Genomic DNA, 19385 nt, shown 5'->3' with positions numbered 1-19385 from the left:
GGACTCTGTTACCATCACTGGATTCACCCTGGCACGGCATGGGGGCGCGGAGGCTTTCGACGTCGTCTGCAGGGGTTTGTTCTGGAAAACGAGATGCTGTTTGCTTAGGGAAGAAGAGACTCTGTTAGTCGTTACTTGTGCACTGATCCTGCAGAAGGGGGAGGCACCTTTGTGGCCCTCTCACTAAAAACTGCTGGGGTGAAGAAGTCCCCCTCTCCGGCAGCTTCTCCGGGCTGTGGTCTTGGGTCGAAGTGCCAACAGGAGATCCCTTGCCCGGAGAGGCTGTAATGTATGCTTAACTAAGAGAAAAAAAACACCCTCCTGATGGAAATAATATTTATACACATGCTCTCAATTATCTAATGTGTGAAATTCAGCAGCTTCAGTTCCCGGAGCTGTTCGCACCTTCGGCTAATGTCTCCTTTCGTCGCCTTCAATCTGTCGGTGGTGAGCACGCCTCCGGCAGCGAGCGTGCCAGCACGGCGGCCGTACGGGGGGGACGCCGCGGCGCCGGCTGCAGCGGGGGGCTCGGGGCTGGCTCCGGGCGGCCCTGGGCTGCCCCGGGGGTGCAGGCGTCCCGGCCGCCCTCGCCGTGAAGGCGTGGGGGAATTTACTCCGGAGGGCGAGACCTGGAGAAAAGCCTGCTCCTCCGGCTGCCCGCCGTGAGCGGCCGCTCGCCCCGTCGCCCGTTCGGCAGGGCAAGGCCGGGACAGCCGGGGGCTGCAGCCCGGCCGGGCGAGCCCGGGCCCGGGGCCGGGGGCGGCGCTGCCCGCCCTGGGCTCTCCCCGGCCCCGCCTCCCGCTGCCGGGCGGGAGCGCCGCCCGCCGCCGCCATCTTTGTTGATGTGTCAGCCGGCCGGGAGGGGGGCGGCCGGCGGGGCGCACCGCCGCCATGGGGGAGCGGCCGCCTTCCCCGCCGGCCTCGTAGCGAGCGGGTGAGCGGCGGCGCCGGAGGGCGGGCGGAAAGGCGGCTGTGCGGGGCGGGGCGGTGCGGTGCGGGGCGCTCGCTGCCGGCGCCCCCGGCCCCGCAGGCGCTGCCGGGTTCCCAGAGCGGGCGGCGCGGGGGCAGCCGCGGCCGAGGGGGCCGGGGCTCGGCGGGGCGGCTCGGCGCTCCCCGGCGAGCCCGGGGAGGGGGCGGCGGTGCCGGCGAGCCGCTTCGGCCGCCTCCCGCGGCGTCCCGGAGGCAGCGGGCGGTAAACCCCGGGGGGACGCGGCCGCGCCGGCCTCGCAGGGGCGGCGGGGGTGGAGGGAGGCTCCCCCGGGTGCCCTGGCGCCGCGGCGAGGGGAGCTGCCCGCGCAGGTGGCGGCACCCGGCTGGCGGCGGGTGAGGCTGGGGCTCCGCAGGGCGGAGAGGGGTGAGGTGACCTGGGGTCGGGGGGTAAAGTCCTGCTTCGGCAGCGCCTTCCCAGTCAGGACCTGCCGAGCGGGCAGCTCTAGCTCCCGTGCTGGCTCGTAGTCTCTTTGTTTCTTGACAGCTTTCTTCATGTTATTAATTGGGTTGTCCTCTTCCGTTGTTTGTGTGTTGATTTCTCTACGTGGTTAAATAATTCGATAACAAAACCCAACAACTGTTACACCAGTACGAAGGTTATTTTTTGGAGCCGGCTGCAGTGTTGCGGTAGAGTATGTGTCCTTGTTTTTGCAGATGCTATTTGCAAAAGCTGCTTGCCCTTCTGGGCTTGAAAGCTGGAAGCTTTACTGCAACTTCAGCGAGATGATGATGATGATGTAGGCTTGCAGATTTTGGCTCTTGTCCTGGAAAATAGTCTGCACAGGTGAGTCTGATACCTGTATACTTCCACTGGGACTCTGTGCAGACCGGGAGAGGATCTCTTGTGGAATTGAAATCTGTGTGTAAGATTAGGAATACAGTGGTTTGGCTTCATTGTTGGTTTGCTTTATCTTCTTGTAAAACTGCTTTTCAGAAGTTAAAATGCTGCAAGCAGAATACACTAAAAACCCACATGTGACCGGTGTCCCAGTATGTTTTGTTCTGTAATGAAATTGTTGAAACGGCATGAGCCACAGCTGCATTTTTATATCGACAAGGAAATGTAATCACTGGCTGCTATGAATGCTTAGATTGCCATTGACTTAGGAGGAGGTGGTTAAGCTCTAGAAGTATGAGAAACTGAAAGTCTGACGATGTTTCAAGAGACTGTCAATTCGAAATTTCATCCATTTTATGAAAAAAAAAAAGTAAACTTTTCTGTATTGCCTTTGAGTCCTTCTCTTCTTTTTCTGAAATTCTTCAATCATCCATTCTTGACTTTAAAACAATATTTTCTGTTGTTTTATAAGACTTGATTTGGGGTTGTTGACAGATGTTTGTTGGTATTGTGAGGTTCACTCTTTCAAAGTGTTGAGAAAAAGACTGAAGAACCAAATACAGGGAGTGGTTTCTTTGGTTCTAATTAACAGGCTTATCACTACCCAAGGCTAATATTGAATTTCCTGAAGCTGGCTTTTTAAAGAGCTATGGAAAAAAGCAAGTGTTTTCCTGGATTTAGTAGTGTTATTAGGCAGGAGAAATACATTAAATCAGTAGTCTACAACTTTTGTTAACATGTGGGCTCCAGTAGGCAATATCCTGTACTTACTTCTGGGTTGGCTTGTTCTGAACTTATTTTCCTGTTGCCAAAAACAATGTTGGAAAGCCTTATAGATAATTCTTATCTTCAGGACACTGCTGCCTCAAATTGAGGGTGGGGAAAAAAAAAATCTCATCAGAAACAAATCAGTGTCAGAAGAGAGGGGAAAATCACGACCCTAATTTCAAGAAGTACACGGAATACTGTTTTTTTTTTTTAATGTAATAATATTGTATATAATACTACCTCTTATATTAATTAGCAGAAGTCAGTCTTCTGTAGAGCTTACAGTTGACTCATTCAGATCCTTAAAGGATTGAAGTTTTTTGCTTGTTTGTTTCTAGGGATGCTGGAGAAACTCTGTAGGAAAATCAGGTTTGAAAACAGGGGAGCCTTACCATCCTCATGAATGGCATTTTTCAGTATGCAGTGGTCATGCAGACAGTAATGCCATGGTTGGACTTCTACAACCCTGTTGTGTGTTCTGGAAACAACATTTGAAAACAGCCATTGGTAGTAAATATGCTGTCATCTTCAATGCCAAATATGCTAAGACCCATATCTTACCAACGACACTACGATTTTGTAAGAAGGTCTGCCAGCGCTCTACCTTTTGTAGTGTGAATGAGAGTTATGACTCAGTTATAGGTGGAGAAGACCTGTCATAGAATGTATGCTTTGTCCAGGTTGTGAACTCGATCATAAATGTGATTTCTTCCCCTCCCTTAAAACAGTCGTCTTTGCACAGGTGATGTTATCAGTGTCAGAACAGGAATGTAAACAGGGTAGCGGTAGTGACTAACTGGCTGGTACTAGCCTTGTCGTAAGCAGAGTTGAAGGCATGATGCTAAAATCCTGAAAGGTTACAGTAGTGCTGTTCTGGATGTTGCATCGGTTGCTGAGTGGTGTCGGTGAGACTGGTTTTCTTCACTTAGAGGAATGAGAGTTGTTCTGTGCTGAAGATGCTCTACTAACAGAAGATTACAAGTCTGTGTGTAAACTCTTAAGTATCCAAGACTCACTTGAAGTTCACGGTAAAAGGACCCTGTTGCTAGTATATTGTTTTCCCCTGAGACATGAGCTTCCAACCTTGGGACTAGCATGACAAAAAAATAACATATTCAAGGCGTACCCCATGACTTGTGTTGTGATGGGAACAAATCCAGTCCCACTTGTTAAACCTTAACTGCTGAACTTCATTTTGGAGTTGCGCTGTTACTTGACTCCATGTGTGGAGTTAATATGACCATAATATTAACCGCTTGCATGAGATTGGTAGAAAACCTAGTGATGCCTTGAAGGAATTCATACAATATTGCTCAACTGTCTAACTTGTGACGTAAGCAAAGATAAAGTTTGAGTAAACGTTGTCTTCTAAAGTACTTGACTCACGCTAGAAGAATTGATAGTGGTGCTGAGGTTTGCACCTTGGGACTGTATATGCTCTGTGTTTATATAAAGTCAGGTTAAAAAAGAGAAAAATAATTGAGATTAAGTACTAAACTGATAAAAGCAAGGAAACCCGGAGAGTACATACGCGTCCTTCCACTCCCCTCCCTTCAAGCATGTGCATCAAAGCAAGTCTTTGTGTGAGCTGAACCAGAGCGCTGTGTCAAGTTATGCCTGGGCCGGAGGACTCGGTGCCCCAGTACGCAGCCAGCTTTACCACTTGTACTGTGAGTCACAGTTGTCCTGTCTGTATTGCAGTCCTCTAGCTTTTCTGTGTGGATGGGACCACATTATGTTACGTCTTCCTTCTCAGCAATACTGGGTGATATCCCAGTAATCTTTTCTCTAAATTAGAGCTGTATCGTGTATTTGGTCTTGGGCAAAAGTGAATTAATATTGGGAGAGTGAGTGTAGGTGGGGCTCAAGTGTGTTTCTTTTGTTTCCTATATGTGCGATCTGTAAATACAGGAAAGCTATCAGTGTATGAGACCTCATGGCCACCCTCTACCTCTTCTGTATGGAATACAGGCAGTGGTGATCAACTTAATCTCTTTGTAAGCTGTTTTGTTTCTGACTTTTTCTTGGGTGTTGTGATGCTTTTCAATCCAGTTAATCTCCTTTTATTGTGTTTCATCACGTCTAACCTTGGGTGGCTTGCTGCTCTGACTACCTTTACGTGTGGAGATGTAACCAAATGCATTTCAAACAGTCCTTCTGCCTTCATGTTTATACATCTCGTGCTAGATTATGTAAAATGTCTGGCTTTGTGGACCTTTCTGTCCCAGTCCCTTTTGATTTAGTTGAAATCTTTGATTTGTCCCTCTACACAGCTGGTATACAGTAGAGCTGCTTTTCATATCTTTTCATGTAGAACAGAACTTCTTCAGCTGAATCCTCATTTCAGTTGAAAACAGAATTATCTCTAGGGTTTGAGTTTCCCTCTTTTGCAGTGTTACCTGGTGGTCTAATGCTTAGTCTGGGAAAGCCATTCGTGATGGAGTTCTTACTAAAGATATCATGCAAAATACAGATAAGTTGGGTATTAATTGGAAACAACAGGAAAGTTTGTTTTGCTAGTCATTGTGATGAGCAGTAGACAGTAGTTGAAGATATTTTGCTTTAGAAAAAGAAACAAAGAACCTCATCCAACAAGTGAAGTAGAAAGGTGTGTTCAGATTAGTTTAGGTGAAAATATTATTAGGATTACGCTGCAGCTAACTGCTAACACAAACTGTAAGATTTCTCTTCCATTTTATTTTTAGCCTTACTGTCATGTAAAATTTTTAGCAAGAGTTTTGGTGCAATGACGGATTGGCACTGACTTGGAAAAGCATTTTAATTTGCTCAAATAATGATTATTGTCTAGTAAAGATGTTGAGAAGTTCTTGGAGAGATGCATCTTGGGTTTTACAATGAACAATACAACTCTAAGAAGAAACAACATTGTCGTACCCCAAAATCAGTTATTTCTTTAGCAGTCTTGTTGGAGTGTCATTGTATATATGATAGCTCGTAAGCTATCCTACAGTTTTGTCTCTTACCCAAGCGTAATAGGTTGGAAATTAAACCTGAGTTGAAATGAAGTGGCAGTTCCTGTGATTCTAACAGTTGTCTGGTTGTTAATGATTAATGTCTCTGTCTTAGGATAATCTGTTTAAAGATAATAGATAGTGCTTATTATTCTATAGTGATTCACCTAAGATTATGTTTCTAATTGAATATTTTGTAGTATGATATTTAAAGGAGAGGAATAGTCCTTTGTGGAACAAACTGTTCAGACAAATAAATTACGGTCTTCCTAAGAAATGCTATGGTATTTGTGAAGCTTTTTTGCATGTAACTTCTTTAAGTCTTACTTGGGTTGCTGGTTGCTTCATATGTGTGGGACTTGTCAAGAAAACTCTAAAAATCATTGTTAATCTCTTCAGTATTCTTCAGCCAATAAATCCTAATTAACTCTTGGAAATAAAGTCCATCTCCAGTGTTACACTGGATTATATTGCATCTTATGTTAGCACTTGAATTTGCAATTGAAGACTGGCTAAATCACTTGGACTCTGTCTTTTTGTTGCCCAGGACCCTGCAAGAAGGAAGTGGGTCTGTGACTGAACTGTTCAAATGGTGCTGATGCGCGGTTTTTGCTTTTGTTGGGGTTTTCTGATGAACATCAGAGCTTCATCAAGAAAAGCCTTTTAATTGTTGAAACTTCAGTCATTTGCCGCTTCATTTCATAGATGCATGAGTTGAAACATAAGGCAATATAAAAAAATGTCTTTACCAGAGCCTTTTGTCTATACTGCAATGATTGGGGAAAGAGCCAACACATTATTGAAGTATAAATGATAAATGTGGTTTTGTGAAAGTTATGTATTTGTCTTTGCTTCATGAGCTTTAGTAGCTGCTTACATGAAGAGAGGTGCTTCCGAGTTGGTGTTCTGCTTGAGCGTGATGAACCACTTGTAAAAATCAATCTGTGGATTGGAATTTAATATTACATGTGCTTAACATGAGCGAATAGTAGGCAGAGTTGTTTAAATGGTGGAGTACATATTGATTATGCATTTGCATGTACGCTATAAAGTCATATTTTTTAAAATGAAGATTACTGTTGTATCACAATTTCCAAGGGATGGGTGTGAACCTGTTATCTCAGGATAGATTTAGGACATTGCTGATCTTTCTTTATATGAATTTTTGAAAATCATGTCAGAAAAAAGGCATGTTTGGAAACATTGCTCAGTATTACTGAATTAAAAGTCAGTCCTCAGTTGCATGCAAAGTAAATATTAGACTCCATCCTAGCAAAAAGAGCTGAAGTTCCAGCTGATCTCTAAGTTGTGTATTTGCTAAAGAAGGGCAGCTTCTCGTGCTCAGTGCTTTTCAGGTCAAGACACGGAACAGTGTAACGACATGTAATGGAAGTTTTATTTGTAGTTGAGTCCAGGAGAGCAGTGTATGTCGGTAGGTGTAGCTGGGCGTGTTGTTGCTGAGAGCTTTACTTAGTAGTTGAAGGGATGGAGTAATGGGAAAGTGTATTACGATGTGACTTGAGGTGTAAATGTGAATCTTCAAAATAGCTGTCACATGTATGCAATTCCCTCTCAGAAATTCACATGACTGCATTTTAATTTACTATTGGGCGATTCAGGAAAAAAAATTCAATGTTTTCTTCAGCAGCTATATTTTTTTCTTAGAAAGTCTATCTTCCAGACCCCCCAATTCTAGATTTAGCTGTTAGTTTGGATTTTTTTAGTAGCCTTTTTATGTGTGTCTTGTTTTTTTTAGTTATTATTTTTATTATTGGTTCAGCTTTGAAAGGTTGCACAACTAAGTTGATTGTGTTCTATCTGAAGGTAGAAATACTTACCCGTGAACAAACCTCTCCATGTTTGGAGAGCTATTAGAAAGCTAGAGTAATGGAAACAGTTTTAGACCAGCTACAGTTTCAGGTGGTTCAGGCTCACTTTGCTGTCTGGAGAATTGCAAGTGAACAAACAGGGCAGTCATGAAAGCATTACCTTTCTAACTGGTTTAACTGGGGTGTAGAATTTTCTTTTCATCTAGCCACCTGGGTTATACAGAGATAAAACCCACAACTTTCTAAATACGTAGGCAAGCTGTACGTTCGCTTTCCTAAATTCAGCTTTGCCAGAACTGGAATGGTTCATAAGTGTCTGCATCTGGCACCTCCAGTATCAAAATGAACCTATTCTTTCCTTACTTGCTTTGCAACATTGGGATCTGCTAGCAAAAAAAAAAAAAAATAATCTGTGTAAACCAAATGAGCATTATTTGGTTGAATTGGAGAGGAGGACACAGAGGAGCAGAGATGTTTGTAAAATAAGTTGGAATCTAGTACAGAGAATAGTAACACAGCACCTGGGGTAGACAGCTCATTATTTGAGTTATATAGCACTGCCCAAGTCTTCTGGCCTAGTGCTAGGGAAAAGAAGTAGTGATTTGCTTTCACTGAGCAGGTTGAGGATGTTGAATAAATGCCTTTTCTAGCTGTCTTCACAAGAAGCTGGCCAAAGGACGTGCATTATATCTTCTCCCAGTAACCAACAAGGCAAGCTGCACGCTAAACCTGAATTGCCTAATAAAGGAGATAAATGAAGTTTAATTTAGTTTAGTTTACCATGAGTTCAGAAACCAGAACCAATATGGAAGGTTAGTGAGTATTACAGAGCATTTGAAGAGACTAGTGCTTAAGGGTGTTTGCTTAGATTTTTATGACGAATTTCCAGTGGAACTTATCTTGAGAAGGTGCCATCTTGAAAAGCAAAATAAAGAGTAACAGCAGCAATTTTGTGAGATCCAGTGTAGTATGAGAAAGAACCAGGAAATAAGGATCTGAAATGACAATGTGAAGAGCATTGCTCTGAAGCAATTTCAAGGGGCTTGTTTTCTAGGTAGGCTTTTTCCTGTAAGCACATGGACTTTGTTTAGAGGTATGCAGTGTTGCCTTAGCAAGTTTACAGCACAGAGTGCAGTGGCAATGCAACTATATGAGTACTGAGGTGGCATCCGTATAAGAGTGGTAGGGACTTCTGGGAACTCGGGCTGCTTGTGTTGGTGTCACCAGATTTTTGTGTCACTTAGCTTCTTGCCTGGCCTGCTCATGGTACTTAGGACCCCGCTGACTGTTGGGGTCATCTGCCCATGAGCACTGGAGTGCTTCATCACTCCTTTCCTTGTCCCCTCCTACTCTCTGAAATGCATTGTATCTGTATGGCAGCTTTGGGTCATTTTGAGACTTTAGTCTATTACTTAAAGGAAATTTGAGTACTCTGCTGTGATGGGTATGAAATGGAAGGGGAAAGAGGGTGGCTTCGTAAATTTTTTGTACTTCTATTTAAAAATGAGCTTGTTTCATATCCTACGAAACCTGTCCGGATGCTTTTTACATATCCAGAAGTGAAGAGCATGCATGGTCTAAGCTGGTGATGAGAGAGCTGTGTTTGCACTCTTTTGTGGATTGCATTTATACTTGTTTGGAGAGTAGATGATTCCCTCTTCATCAGTGACTCTGCTACAAGGTCCCTCTTTGGAGCACATCTATGAGCGAAAAACATCAACAAAAGATGATGCCAAACCCTTTCTTATTGAAAGGAACTGACATAATTGACTGCTACTGGCCATTATTTTATGTAATGCATGGTTGAATATGCCTGGTGTCCAGTGAACTGCATTTACTGTATTAACTTCTTGCTATTACTCCCCTTTCAGAAGGTTTTTGTGACTCAGAGTCACTTATCTCAATGTGCTTCACTTTCTTTCAAAATCCACCCTGGTTTGAACAAGTTTTTGTATATGCACACACCCGTGAAGCATTAGTCCCTCCTTCCCTTTTTTGCTGCTTTCTCTACAGTATGTTTAAGTTTAGTAGCTTAAATATATTTTTTTCTCTTATAGCAGTGTTTTTTACTGCCTGGGACCTTGACCATCAGTCTGTTTGCTTACAGAACCACCCCAGGCACACACTTCTGTCTTTCTGTAAGCTGTTTATTGTAAAAGAGCCCCATTGAAATAGTTCCTAGGTGACAAGGCACACGCTTTCTTTTTTTTTTTCCCCTTGTTAGCGAATTCTTCTAGGCAGCCACACCTCAGAAAATGCTTCCTATAGTTGTCATTTAATATGTTTCTTTAGTTGTCATCTCATGTGTATTTTGAAGTTGACTAAAACAAAGTCATTTCCTCCTTCTTGACTATTTACAACGTAAGTGTTGATAGCTTGGGTCAAGCGATCTATTCTATGAAATTAAATGCTAGCATTAATAGTGCATCTGCTTATGAAAGTCCTTTGTAGTCAGGGATTTAAAAGAATCATGTTTGTGCTCCATAAGAAGATTGAAAAGACAGGCAGTTTGAAATGGCATAATATTGAATTAAAATGTACCGGATTCTCAGTGCATGCCTGTAATAACAGAATAGCAGGCTATAGCTGGGAAAGGTTGTGCTCCTAATTAGATCTGTGCAGGCAGTAGGAAGCATACAGGGAGTTGTTTTCATCATGAATTACCTTCTAGTGGCTGGGAATTAGCAGTACTGGCATAGCGGGGAAGCTTTTCAACTGGTATAGTGGATAACCTGACGGACAGCCAAGGGATGAGGGTGTCAACACCTTCCTTAAAAAGTAAGACTCTATGTACTTTTCTGCAGAGGAAAGAGGAGGATTGTTAGAGCAACTGCCTTTTTCCATGCCAGTGAATGGACTCTGAAGTGAGAATTTACTGTTAAAGCATGTATGGAAAGGAACAGCTTTGCTCCTTTTCCCCCCTCCCTCCGTCTTCCATGTTTATTGCAGTATTTTCTTTCACTTTATAGTGGATAATGGGCAGAAAGAGGGGGAAGAAAAGAAGAGAGAGGGAGGGAGAAAGGGCTTAAATTTTGATGTTAAAATGACAGGTCTTAGCTGTCTGCTAATACAGAAAAATACAGAGTTCTTAAATTTTCAGACAAAGTGTTCTTCCAGTGAAGTTGAATAGAGGAGTTAGTATGGTGGTTCGGTGTAGGTATTGCTTGAAATATTCTTTATTTGTAATCCTGTTTTTAGAGTTGTACCTGTAGAAGCTATCCATTGATGGCTTGTGTTCTGACATCTGTGTGTTTGATGTCACGTCTAACAGTATGCTTGGAAGAGTGATGCTAAACCAAGAATAATTAAACTTACTTTGTTATCGCATGTGAAAATTAATTCTCATAACCTAATTTATCAGAATGCATAGTTGTATTAAAATCAGAATTTGAATTGGAGGAGCTTTTAAAATTAGTGGCATGTATCTTCTAGCTGTAATTGGCTTGTTATTTCTGCAGGTAGTTGCTATGGTTTTAGTCCAGCAACTAAATATTGATGTCTGATCACATACTTTCTTATACATTTATTTTATGTAGTTTAATAAATCTTAGATTAATAAACAGTCAAATTAGTGTTCAAACATGGTATCAATGGCTCTTTTGGAAATTCTATTTTCATTTCACTGTAAAAATTAAATTATAAACAAGTACCTAATTACCATAATTATCATAACAATGATGTAGTACCATTATTAGAGTTTTTTATTCCAGGAATCCAACTAACATGATGTAGCATAGTACATACTCAGTTTGCAAGAGTGAGACCAAATCTTACGTAAGAAAAAGTTACTTGACTTGTCCACTTAGCAGATTGATCTAATAGAAGAAGTTAAGACCTTTGTTCTGCATACTGGTAGTTTGCAGAGCAGGTCTATACTGTTAAAATAGCTAAGTATTAAACATTATTTGGCTTAATTTTTAAGTCATTTTAAACCTTGAGATAGATTACTTGCAGACAATGGAATGTAAATGGAAATACCCAGGTAAATTCCAGTAGCTTGTACATTTTATTTATCTGCAAGTTTTACCTTTTTATATGCACTGATTCTGCAAGCTTTTTTTATGTGTTCATCGCTTCATATCTATGAATAGCCCCTGAGGGCAGGGCTGAAGAAATTAATTCTTCTTTTTTTGGCATGTTGCAGGACTACATATCCAGGTTTTTGATGTTCTCTCTAGATAATCAGTACTTATGTTGTATCAGATACTTCATAGAAGAGCTTAAATGAATGATTAGCAGTTAATAGAGGATGTTTCTATTGTGTAACAAAGAAAGTGAATGAAAAAGATACTGTTTCTTGAGTCTTTGCTTTCCCCCAGGTACCTGGGAGACATTTCTGCCTTAAAAAGTTGGTGTGCTGTCCACTCATTGTATCGGCAGGCTCTCCGCTCCCTGCTTGTGGTGCCAGTCAGTTGCGCTATCAGCAATTTAGCAAATAAGCACATCTCGGTTACAGTAGTATGAGAAATGGTCGCAACCCTTGCCAGTCCTAGCCTTTAATGGTGTGTGCTCTATGGCTGTAGTTTAACTATTTCTCCAAGTACTAATGTAGTATTTAAAATGGACATAATATGCGTTGATGCAGATTTAAACTTCGTTTTTGTGAATACCGTGAGATAATGAGGAAAAGCATGTATGCTCCTTGCTTCTCAGAACAACACATCTACGATGAGAAAAAGTGCCTGTTTTTTAAAAAAAAAGAAAAGCAAAGTTTTGGTTTTGGAGGGTAACTTGTCTATATTCTGATGCATATATGCAGAGAGGTGTTTGGTTCATTTGTGCAAGCTGGCCCATGGCCCCATCGTGGCTGTACGGGAAGCTCGGCTGAGCTGCGCTCGTGTTCCTCATTCTCTGCCACTCACATCACCAGGTTTTGAATTGATGTGTTTCCTCTTGCTTTGCTTTGTATCACTGCGTTGTGGGGAAACACAAACGCCTGTCTCCTTCGCTTTAGAATAGGGGCAGGAACACGGGGAAGGTGTGTTAGAGTGTCAAGATGACTGTGAGCTGTAAAACAGAGGAGGAGGAGAGCTGGTCAGACCAGTTGTGTGAGGGCGAAGAGTCTTGTCACAGCAGCAGAAAGTGTTATAAGCCTGTGACAGAAAGCTTTCCATATGCCACGCTAGATGTGTGGCAGTTTCACAAGATGGCTTGTTATTCAAGGTATGCAGGCAGGCAAGCTTGGGTTGGGCTAATCTCAAAATGATACTTTGAGAAGTTCTAAGCTGGGGTGTTTTAAGTTGACTTGGTAGTGATTCGATCCTCCTGTGGCATAGGCAGCAGAAGGGTGAGACAAGCATCCACATGGAGGGGACGGAGGAGCAAGACGCTTTTGCCATACTGTTCAGATAATGATCAGTGCTGAGGAAGGAGTAGAGTGAATGGCTGAAGGTAGAAACTTTGCAAAACAGTGCAAGAAGGTCGACCAGTGCCCAGCTGGCACTGTTATTTCTCAAGATACTGTATGCTGAGCTACCATGGTTTGTTCGTCTGATGCATTAACAAGATATCATTTCAGAAAACGGGTGATCTGCTTGAGTCAGGATTTGCCTTATATGATTGCTTTTGATGCTTTCTGAAGACATTATGAAAGACACTAAGCTATTTTGTTTTCTTAGTGCAGTATTTTGTGAGAGAACGGTACCATAACCTCATTACTTCCCTGGTTTTGGGAGAGTCACTTATAAGAATGGGTAGGGTAATAAGATGTATGCTACCAAATATGTATCTGGTGTCCAAATATTATCTAGGATTTGCTGTATTTGTATGTTTGATGTGAAACAGTCAAATACTAGCATGTTTCATTTCAACTAGCTAGGGCTAGGCTGGCGATGTTGATCATTTTAAGCTACTTTCACACAAACCCTTTTGCTTACAAAGCAGGAGCCTCTTCTTTAGTTTTCTGTCTCTGGTCTTTTTTATAAAAGAGGTATCTGCTATATTCAGTTGCCTGAGGTAGGCACAACAAACTTCGGGTATTCAAGAGACATTCGAATATCAAGATGAACTTGCATTGACAGTTGCTCCACGTGATTTCTTTGTCTGGATATTTCTGATGTGAAGATAAATTGTGATTCTATGGTTTTATTTCTGTTTAAAAGTTAACACTTAGAACATGAAAACTGGTACTGTCCAGCAGCAGTAGGGGAAAAAAAATGTGCTCAGGCTGTGGACAGACTCAAAGATTTGGACAGATAGAGCTAAAATCCAATGTTTTGGAATCGGAAAGGCTGTGAACATTCTTAATGTGGTAAATTATATTCTGGGTACCACTGAAAATTAGAGTAGGTCTGCAGGGAACACTGAATCATCATAATTTACTTTTCATGCTTTAACTGATTTGTATAGTCACTATTCAAATTCCCCATGCATTTGATAAAAAAATACTAAGTGTAAGACATTATGGATATGGAGCTGGTGGCATTTTATTGCTCTGCAACTGAGTTACGCAAATAATTGTATTTCTGCTTCCACATAAATTAATCTTTCTCTCTGATAGTAATTCACAGTATTATTTACAGAAGGAGGTAACATGGTAAGATGAAAACTTAGTATCCTTCCCGGTGTACCGTCTTAACAGGGCTGTGTCTTTCACCTGTTGCTTTCATATGAAGATAAATACCATCCAGTTTGCTGAGTGGACTGGAGATTTTAGGTACGGTAACGAACGTGAAAGTTCACATACATGATTTTACCACTTCTTTTCTTGCGGGAGTGGTGAACTGCAGCAGCTGGGCAGTGATGAGCAGCTTTGAGGCAGTAATACATCGACCAACTGCACGTTTTTGGGGTTTTATAACACTTTAGAAAGGACTTTAGGGAAGGCTTAAAATGAACCAAAAACCCGCTATGATCATTCCAGAGAAAGTGTCAGCAGGAACGTAGACTGGAGTAACCACTATAGAAAAAAAATGTACCTCAGCTTTTTACTAATACAGTCTCTTTATACAGTTGAGTGTGTGGATTATAAGCTACCTGTGACAAGAGGGAACAGGCACTAGAAGGTGAACTTCTCTTCCCTCTTAACTGCATCATTTGCAAATTATCTTATGGTTATTGCCTGTGTTAAATGCACCAGTCTCAAAACATTGTGTGTTTAACAGCTTTTTAATTAAGTAGGAACTAATGTGTTCTGCTACTATCGAACTGAATGCATTTTCTTGCTGTTATGTTCCTTCTCCTTGCTTGCAGATTGAGATCGTCAGTGGGGGCTGTTTCTTTTGTTTGTTTAAGTTTAGAATGACAGTAGTACATTGTGAACTTTCTTCACTAGCAGAAGTTATCAAAAAGTAGATAGGTACCAAAAGAGCAATTGTTTTGGCTGCACAAACCAAGTGGATAGATTTGTTGGCTCCAGTGTTGATCTAAGCATAAATCCTTTGATGTAAAGGGGAATCGGAGAGTTTATTAATGTCGGAAGAGATCTGTTTGTAAAATGGGGAGCCCTTGTAAAAGTTTCACATTGTATATAAACTCTCGCATTCACCATCTCTATGCTCATTTGTAGCTTTCCTTACCATTTGCTTTCTGGTTCCTATTGATTTGCACTGGTTTGGGGGGGACTGTAACATTGAGGTTTTTTGCTTTGAAACCAAAAAGGAAAAGTGGTTTGCTTGTTACTTAAGAATATATAATTGTCATTTGATGATTTGTGACTGTTGTCCAGTTGTGACATGTTCCCTTTCATGCTTTCAGCCTTATGCTCGGTTTTCCTTATGCTTTCCTCTTATTGATTAACTGGCAGTTGTAGCCCAACTGTTGGTTTCAGATACTAGTGGTAGTTTTTTTGTTTGATGAGATTTCCTGGTAGAAACAGCTGGGCTGAGGCTGCTGCTTTTTTTTCCTTATCTGATTTTTATACCTAATAGTGAAAGGTGATAGTGGTAGCAATTAGTCACAGCCCTAATGGGATTCACGTATCCCTCTATTCTAACAATGTAAGCCTCAGTACTAAGTGTTGGTTAATAAGGCAGGGCTCTGGAGGAGTGGAGCCCAGCAGCATGAAGGGTTTCCTTTCAGGCTGAGTCCAAGCGTGGGGCCTGGAGCATGCAGCTGAGTAACTCGGACTGCGTGGCGGTGCAAGAGAAAGCTAAACAAATGAGAAAGCAAGTACAAAAACAAGCTTGGTGTTGCAAGATGGCAACTTCCTTTGAGATAATTGTTGGAATAGCAGAGTGGAATTTATAAATGAAAAATTTTCCTTGTTATTAAATAGTCTAATTTATCCAGTATCGGGGGATAGAGTTGCATCTAGAAGTTATGACTGCTGTAATGAATTTCTCCTAATGGAAATGATAGCATTAGGGCTTCTTGTGCTTGCTAAAAATGCCAGCAGTCTTTCCAGACACCTGACCAGCTGGGATTCCTGAGAAAGAAGATAGAGCATTATACCCATGCTCTTCCATAAGTGTTCTGGCTATTTGAATCTCAATATGGTGTCCTTCTGGAAAAACACTTTCTGCATAGGTTTTCAACTCCTCAAACGTTTGCTCTGCAATCTACTTTTTGAGAGAGCAAATCTGCCGCAGGCCATCTGTGCTCTTCCAGCAAGGGATTTTGGCTGCTTGAAAGCAGATGGGAAAAGAGAATCTCACCTCCATCCTCCCCCAGCCCCTAGGTTGCTGGGTACAGATACATTTTGCTGTATGGGTGGTGATGATGTGACAGTAAGGAAGTTGTATATTCTGGCTGGATGAGGGAGTTGCCCTATATTGTAAAAATGAGTAGGTCAAGGCATATTACTGCTTTCAAATAGTGTATAGGAAAATGAAAGCTGTAAGGCTCTAGATTTTTTTTTTTATTATTCTTTTATGTCTGAGTGTTTTTCAGAGGTGATGACTTGGACTTTTTGTGGATCTAAATTATAGAATTATTAATTCTAAAAAGCTCTGCTTTTTTTTTTTTATTGTCTTGGCATTTACGTCCCACTACTTCCTGTTTGTTATCCTTGATTTCTCGCCGTCTTTTAGAAAAACTTGTACTGGAGCATTTACTTAAAAATTAGGCTGGAAAATCAATAAACTGCGTAACGCTTATGTATCTGAATATTTTTACCCCTTGAATTTTACTTTCCAGTAGCCTTTCTTTCCCCTCTCTCAATCTCTTTTAATTTTGATTTTGAATATAATATGCTGTGTAATGTGAATTCTACTTCTAGATTTCCAAAGGAAAATGATGGAGGGATATTTACCAGAAATGCAAAGCACGCTGGAGCCAGTCAGTCTGTTGGATGATGCCTCTTCCAGATCCCCAGATAACGAGAAGTCTGATAAAACACCTGGAATGAAGGACTGCTCAAGCATCAGTTATACTGGAGATGATGATGGTGTCTTGGAAAGGGAATCGAGGTTGTTGCCCTCGGACCAGGATTCAGCAGTTATTGGCATAAGCAACGACGGGGCCCTGGCGGAAAGACAGGAGCAGCAGCGTGGAGGGGCGGACTGCTGTGCCCATACCTGCTCTGAAGGAAAGGTAGAAGGCTCCACAAAAAGAGAATATATATCTAATGAAGAATTTGAACAACAAGATCCAAAACCTAATCAGACAGAACAATCATTAATGGAAATATTACAGGAGCTAAGGGAGGAGTCTGACTTCGTGAAAAAATCTAGTGATAAAATCTATTCAGAAAGCCCTTATGACACAGACTGCACAAAGAAGCTTATTTCCACAATACATCAGACTTCCTCACAGGAGGATTTGCTAAAGGAAATAGAGTCTGAACTCTTATCTACAGATTTTTCAAAGCAACAGAAATTCCCAAATGGTGTGCGGAAGGGTGAACATGCCTTGGCCGCGTTTGAAAAATGTGTGCAAGATAAGTACCTGGAGCAAGAACAAACTATAAAAAAGTGAGTATTTGAGTATGTTCATTACAAATGGAGGTGTGTACTGAACAATTTTGCTTGTGTGTTGTGTGCAACTGCATACAACACTTTGGTATGAAACTAGTTTCTTGTGAGTTGTTGTAAGGACAATTAATGAGCTTTTTAAATTATGTTCTTTAAGTAAGTAGTTATTTTTACTTGTGGTATGTACCTATAAATAAAAATGTGTGCTTAGATCTCTGAATTCTTCTGGAATTTGGCAGGAACTGAATAGCCAACTGTTCAGTTGAATAGCCTGCCAATGTCTAGAATTACTTAAATACTGTAAAAGTAATCGTGGTATAAAAATAGTCTAGGATTCATTCAGTCCATCTGTGTCTTTGGAGAAATGAACCTTTGTAATTACTAACTCCCACTATGTGCATTTCATTTATGAGTTTGAAATTGCTTATTTCTTTTTCAAGTAGTATTCAGTCTCCTGTCATAATTCAGTGAAGTTGCTAATCAGTTGAGAGCTATTTTTTGAGTTGGAAATGTCATATATAGATAAACTACTGTCTTACCACATTTTATAGGAGGGCTTTTGAAATGCATGGCTTATAAACTTTACTGTAATAAACTAGGCTTAATAGTTCTATCAGGCAGTACACTACACGAAGAATATTATATTCATGAAAAGCCAGTTCATTGCTTGATTTCTTGATTCCCCACTTCATGTGTTGTATTCTGTTACCACTTTAGAAATGTTTTTTGCTAACAAAATGTAGCCTCTAACTTCAAATTTATTCCTGCTTGCAGAGCTGGAAATGAGTGCCCTACTCTTCATGTAAGGCACTGTGATACCATGGTATGAGGACATCAAAGGGAGGGAAACCAGGCAGAGGGAAAAGAGGTGCCCAAAAAGTAGAGTAGGGAAGGTATTCTCTTGCACCTCACCAGTTAACCTCTGACAGAAATCATAAATGTGAGGAAAGTCAGTTGATGACTGGAAAGCTTGGGAATGCGTAGTTAGACATTCAGTGATTATGGAGGAGGAGGAGTGGGAATCTGAAGTGGAGGGTGTGTAGGTGGTGGTAATTCCAGGAGATCATAAGTGAACAAGTTATTTGGGGTTTACTTGTTTACGGTAAACTCAAAGGCAGGTCAGTGTTTTCAGCCATGGACCAATTACTTAGGGACAAATGTTTGCGTGAATATATGTGTGTATTATGTATACACACAGAAAGTTTTTTCTATAAACATGTCTTCAGTCTCTTTTTTTTTTTTTTTTTTTTTTTTTTTTTTTTTTTTTTGCCAGCTGCTATCCCAGTTGCACCCCTTTGACTCTTGGGGACTGACCTCAAGAGTGTAAAACTGCTGTGGAACATCTTAATGTTTGGTCCAAAGGGCGTTCTGGATTGGGTTGATTTTGTCCCTGGTTTATGATCAGCAGAATTTCTTGTAACGTTGCTCTGGAAATAGCCCACTTGTCTCCTGTGATCAGTTCTAAGATATATCAGTGAGCAGCAATTGTGTGAATTAAGAATTTGTAATCCTGGAATATTCATTAATAGATTAAAAAACAGTTCGGAAGTGCTAAACTCTTTCACTGATGGTTTTTAATTCCTTGTAATTTGGAAGCTTAGTTTGTTTAGAGATTTTTTTTGTTTTAAAAGGAGGGGAGCTCAAGGTGAAAGTATGTATGTAAAGGGTTATTTAAATGTCTTGTTCAGGTAAGTGCATGCCTCCCACAAATTCATGCAATTAGTGGCCTAAAATATCCACCACCTAACTATCTTTAAACATTTGAGACTCTGTTTATTCAGCAGTTCTGACAACGTAACTTCTGAGTTTTGTGTATAACTATCTTCTATTGCAGTGGTAGAAGGTCAGACTAAATACATGTCACCTTTAACTCAGTTTTCAAACAGCTGGGCCACAAAGGAACAAACTATTGCTAAAAATTTGAACTTTGTAAGGCGTGCAAGCATGGGTGCTGTTGTAGTTACAGACCTACTTAGGACTTAGAAAATGAGGGTTTCATTTCCTGCCAGGTGGTGAACTTCAAGGTCCAACCTGAGCAATCCATGAAATGAGTACGGTACCTGTGTTTTCAGACGTTTGACTGGTGGAGCTATCTGACTGGAAGTTACTTGTCTTACAAGTTTCTTAAAATTGTTAA

At 41.2% G+C, this 19385-nt stretch overlaps 1 protein-coding gene across 4 annotated transcripts in view; it reads left to right on the top strand.

Annotated features, from left to right (window-relative positions):
• The first annotated feature begins 820 nt into the window (after positions 1-820).
• CCDC186 (coiled-coil domain containing 186) overlaps positions 821-19385 on the top strand; it is a 38199-nt gene continuing 19634 nt past the window's right edge. For 2 of the 4 annotated variants that reach the window (XM_087767715.1, XM_087767718.1), the window contains exons 1-3: positions 821-934; positions 1645-1774; positions 16555-17248. In XM_087767715.1, the coding sequence (XP_087623841.1) occupies positions 16569-17248 (680 nt within the window). In that variant the 5' untranslated portion in view covers positions 821-934; positions 1645-1774; positions 16555-16568. Of the gene's footprint in view, positions 935-1644; positions 1775-3995; positions 4267-16554; positions 17249-19385 lie in introns of those variants that run through there. The other 2 variants (XM_087767716.1, XM_087767717.1) reach the window with 2 other exon arrangements.

Source organism: Nipponia nippon, unplaced genomic scaffold (assembly GCF_047370975.1).
Source record: "Nipponia nippon isolate SJK-2023a ecotype South Korea unplaced genomic scaffold, ASM4737097v1 scaffold_3, whole genome shotgun sequence".
In the NCBI taxonomy this organism is placed as follows: domain Eukaryota; kingdom Metazoa; phylum Chordata; class Aves; order Pelecaniformes; family Threskiornithidae; genus Nipponia; species Nipponia nippon.
The sequence above is the reverse complement of the archived record's forward strand: the minus strand, read 5'-3'. Positions and strand labels throughout refer to the sequence as shown.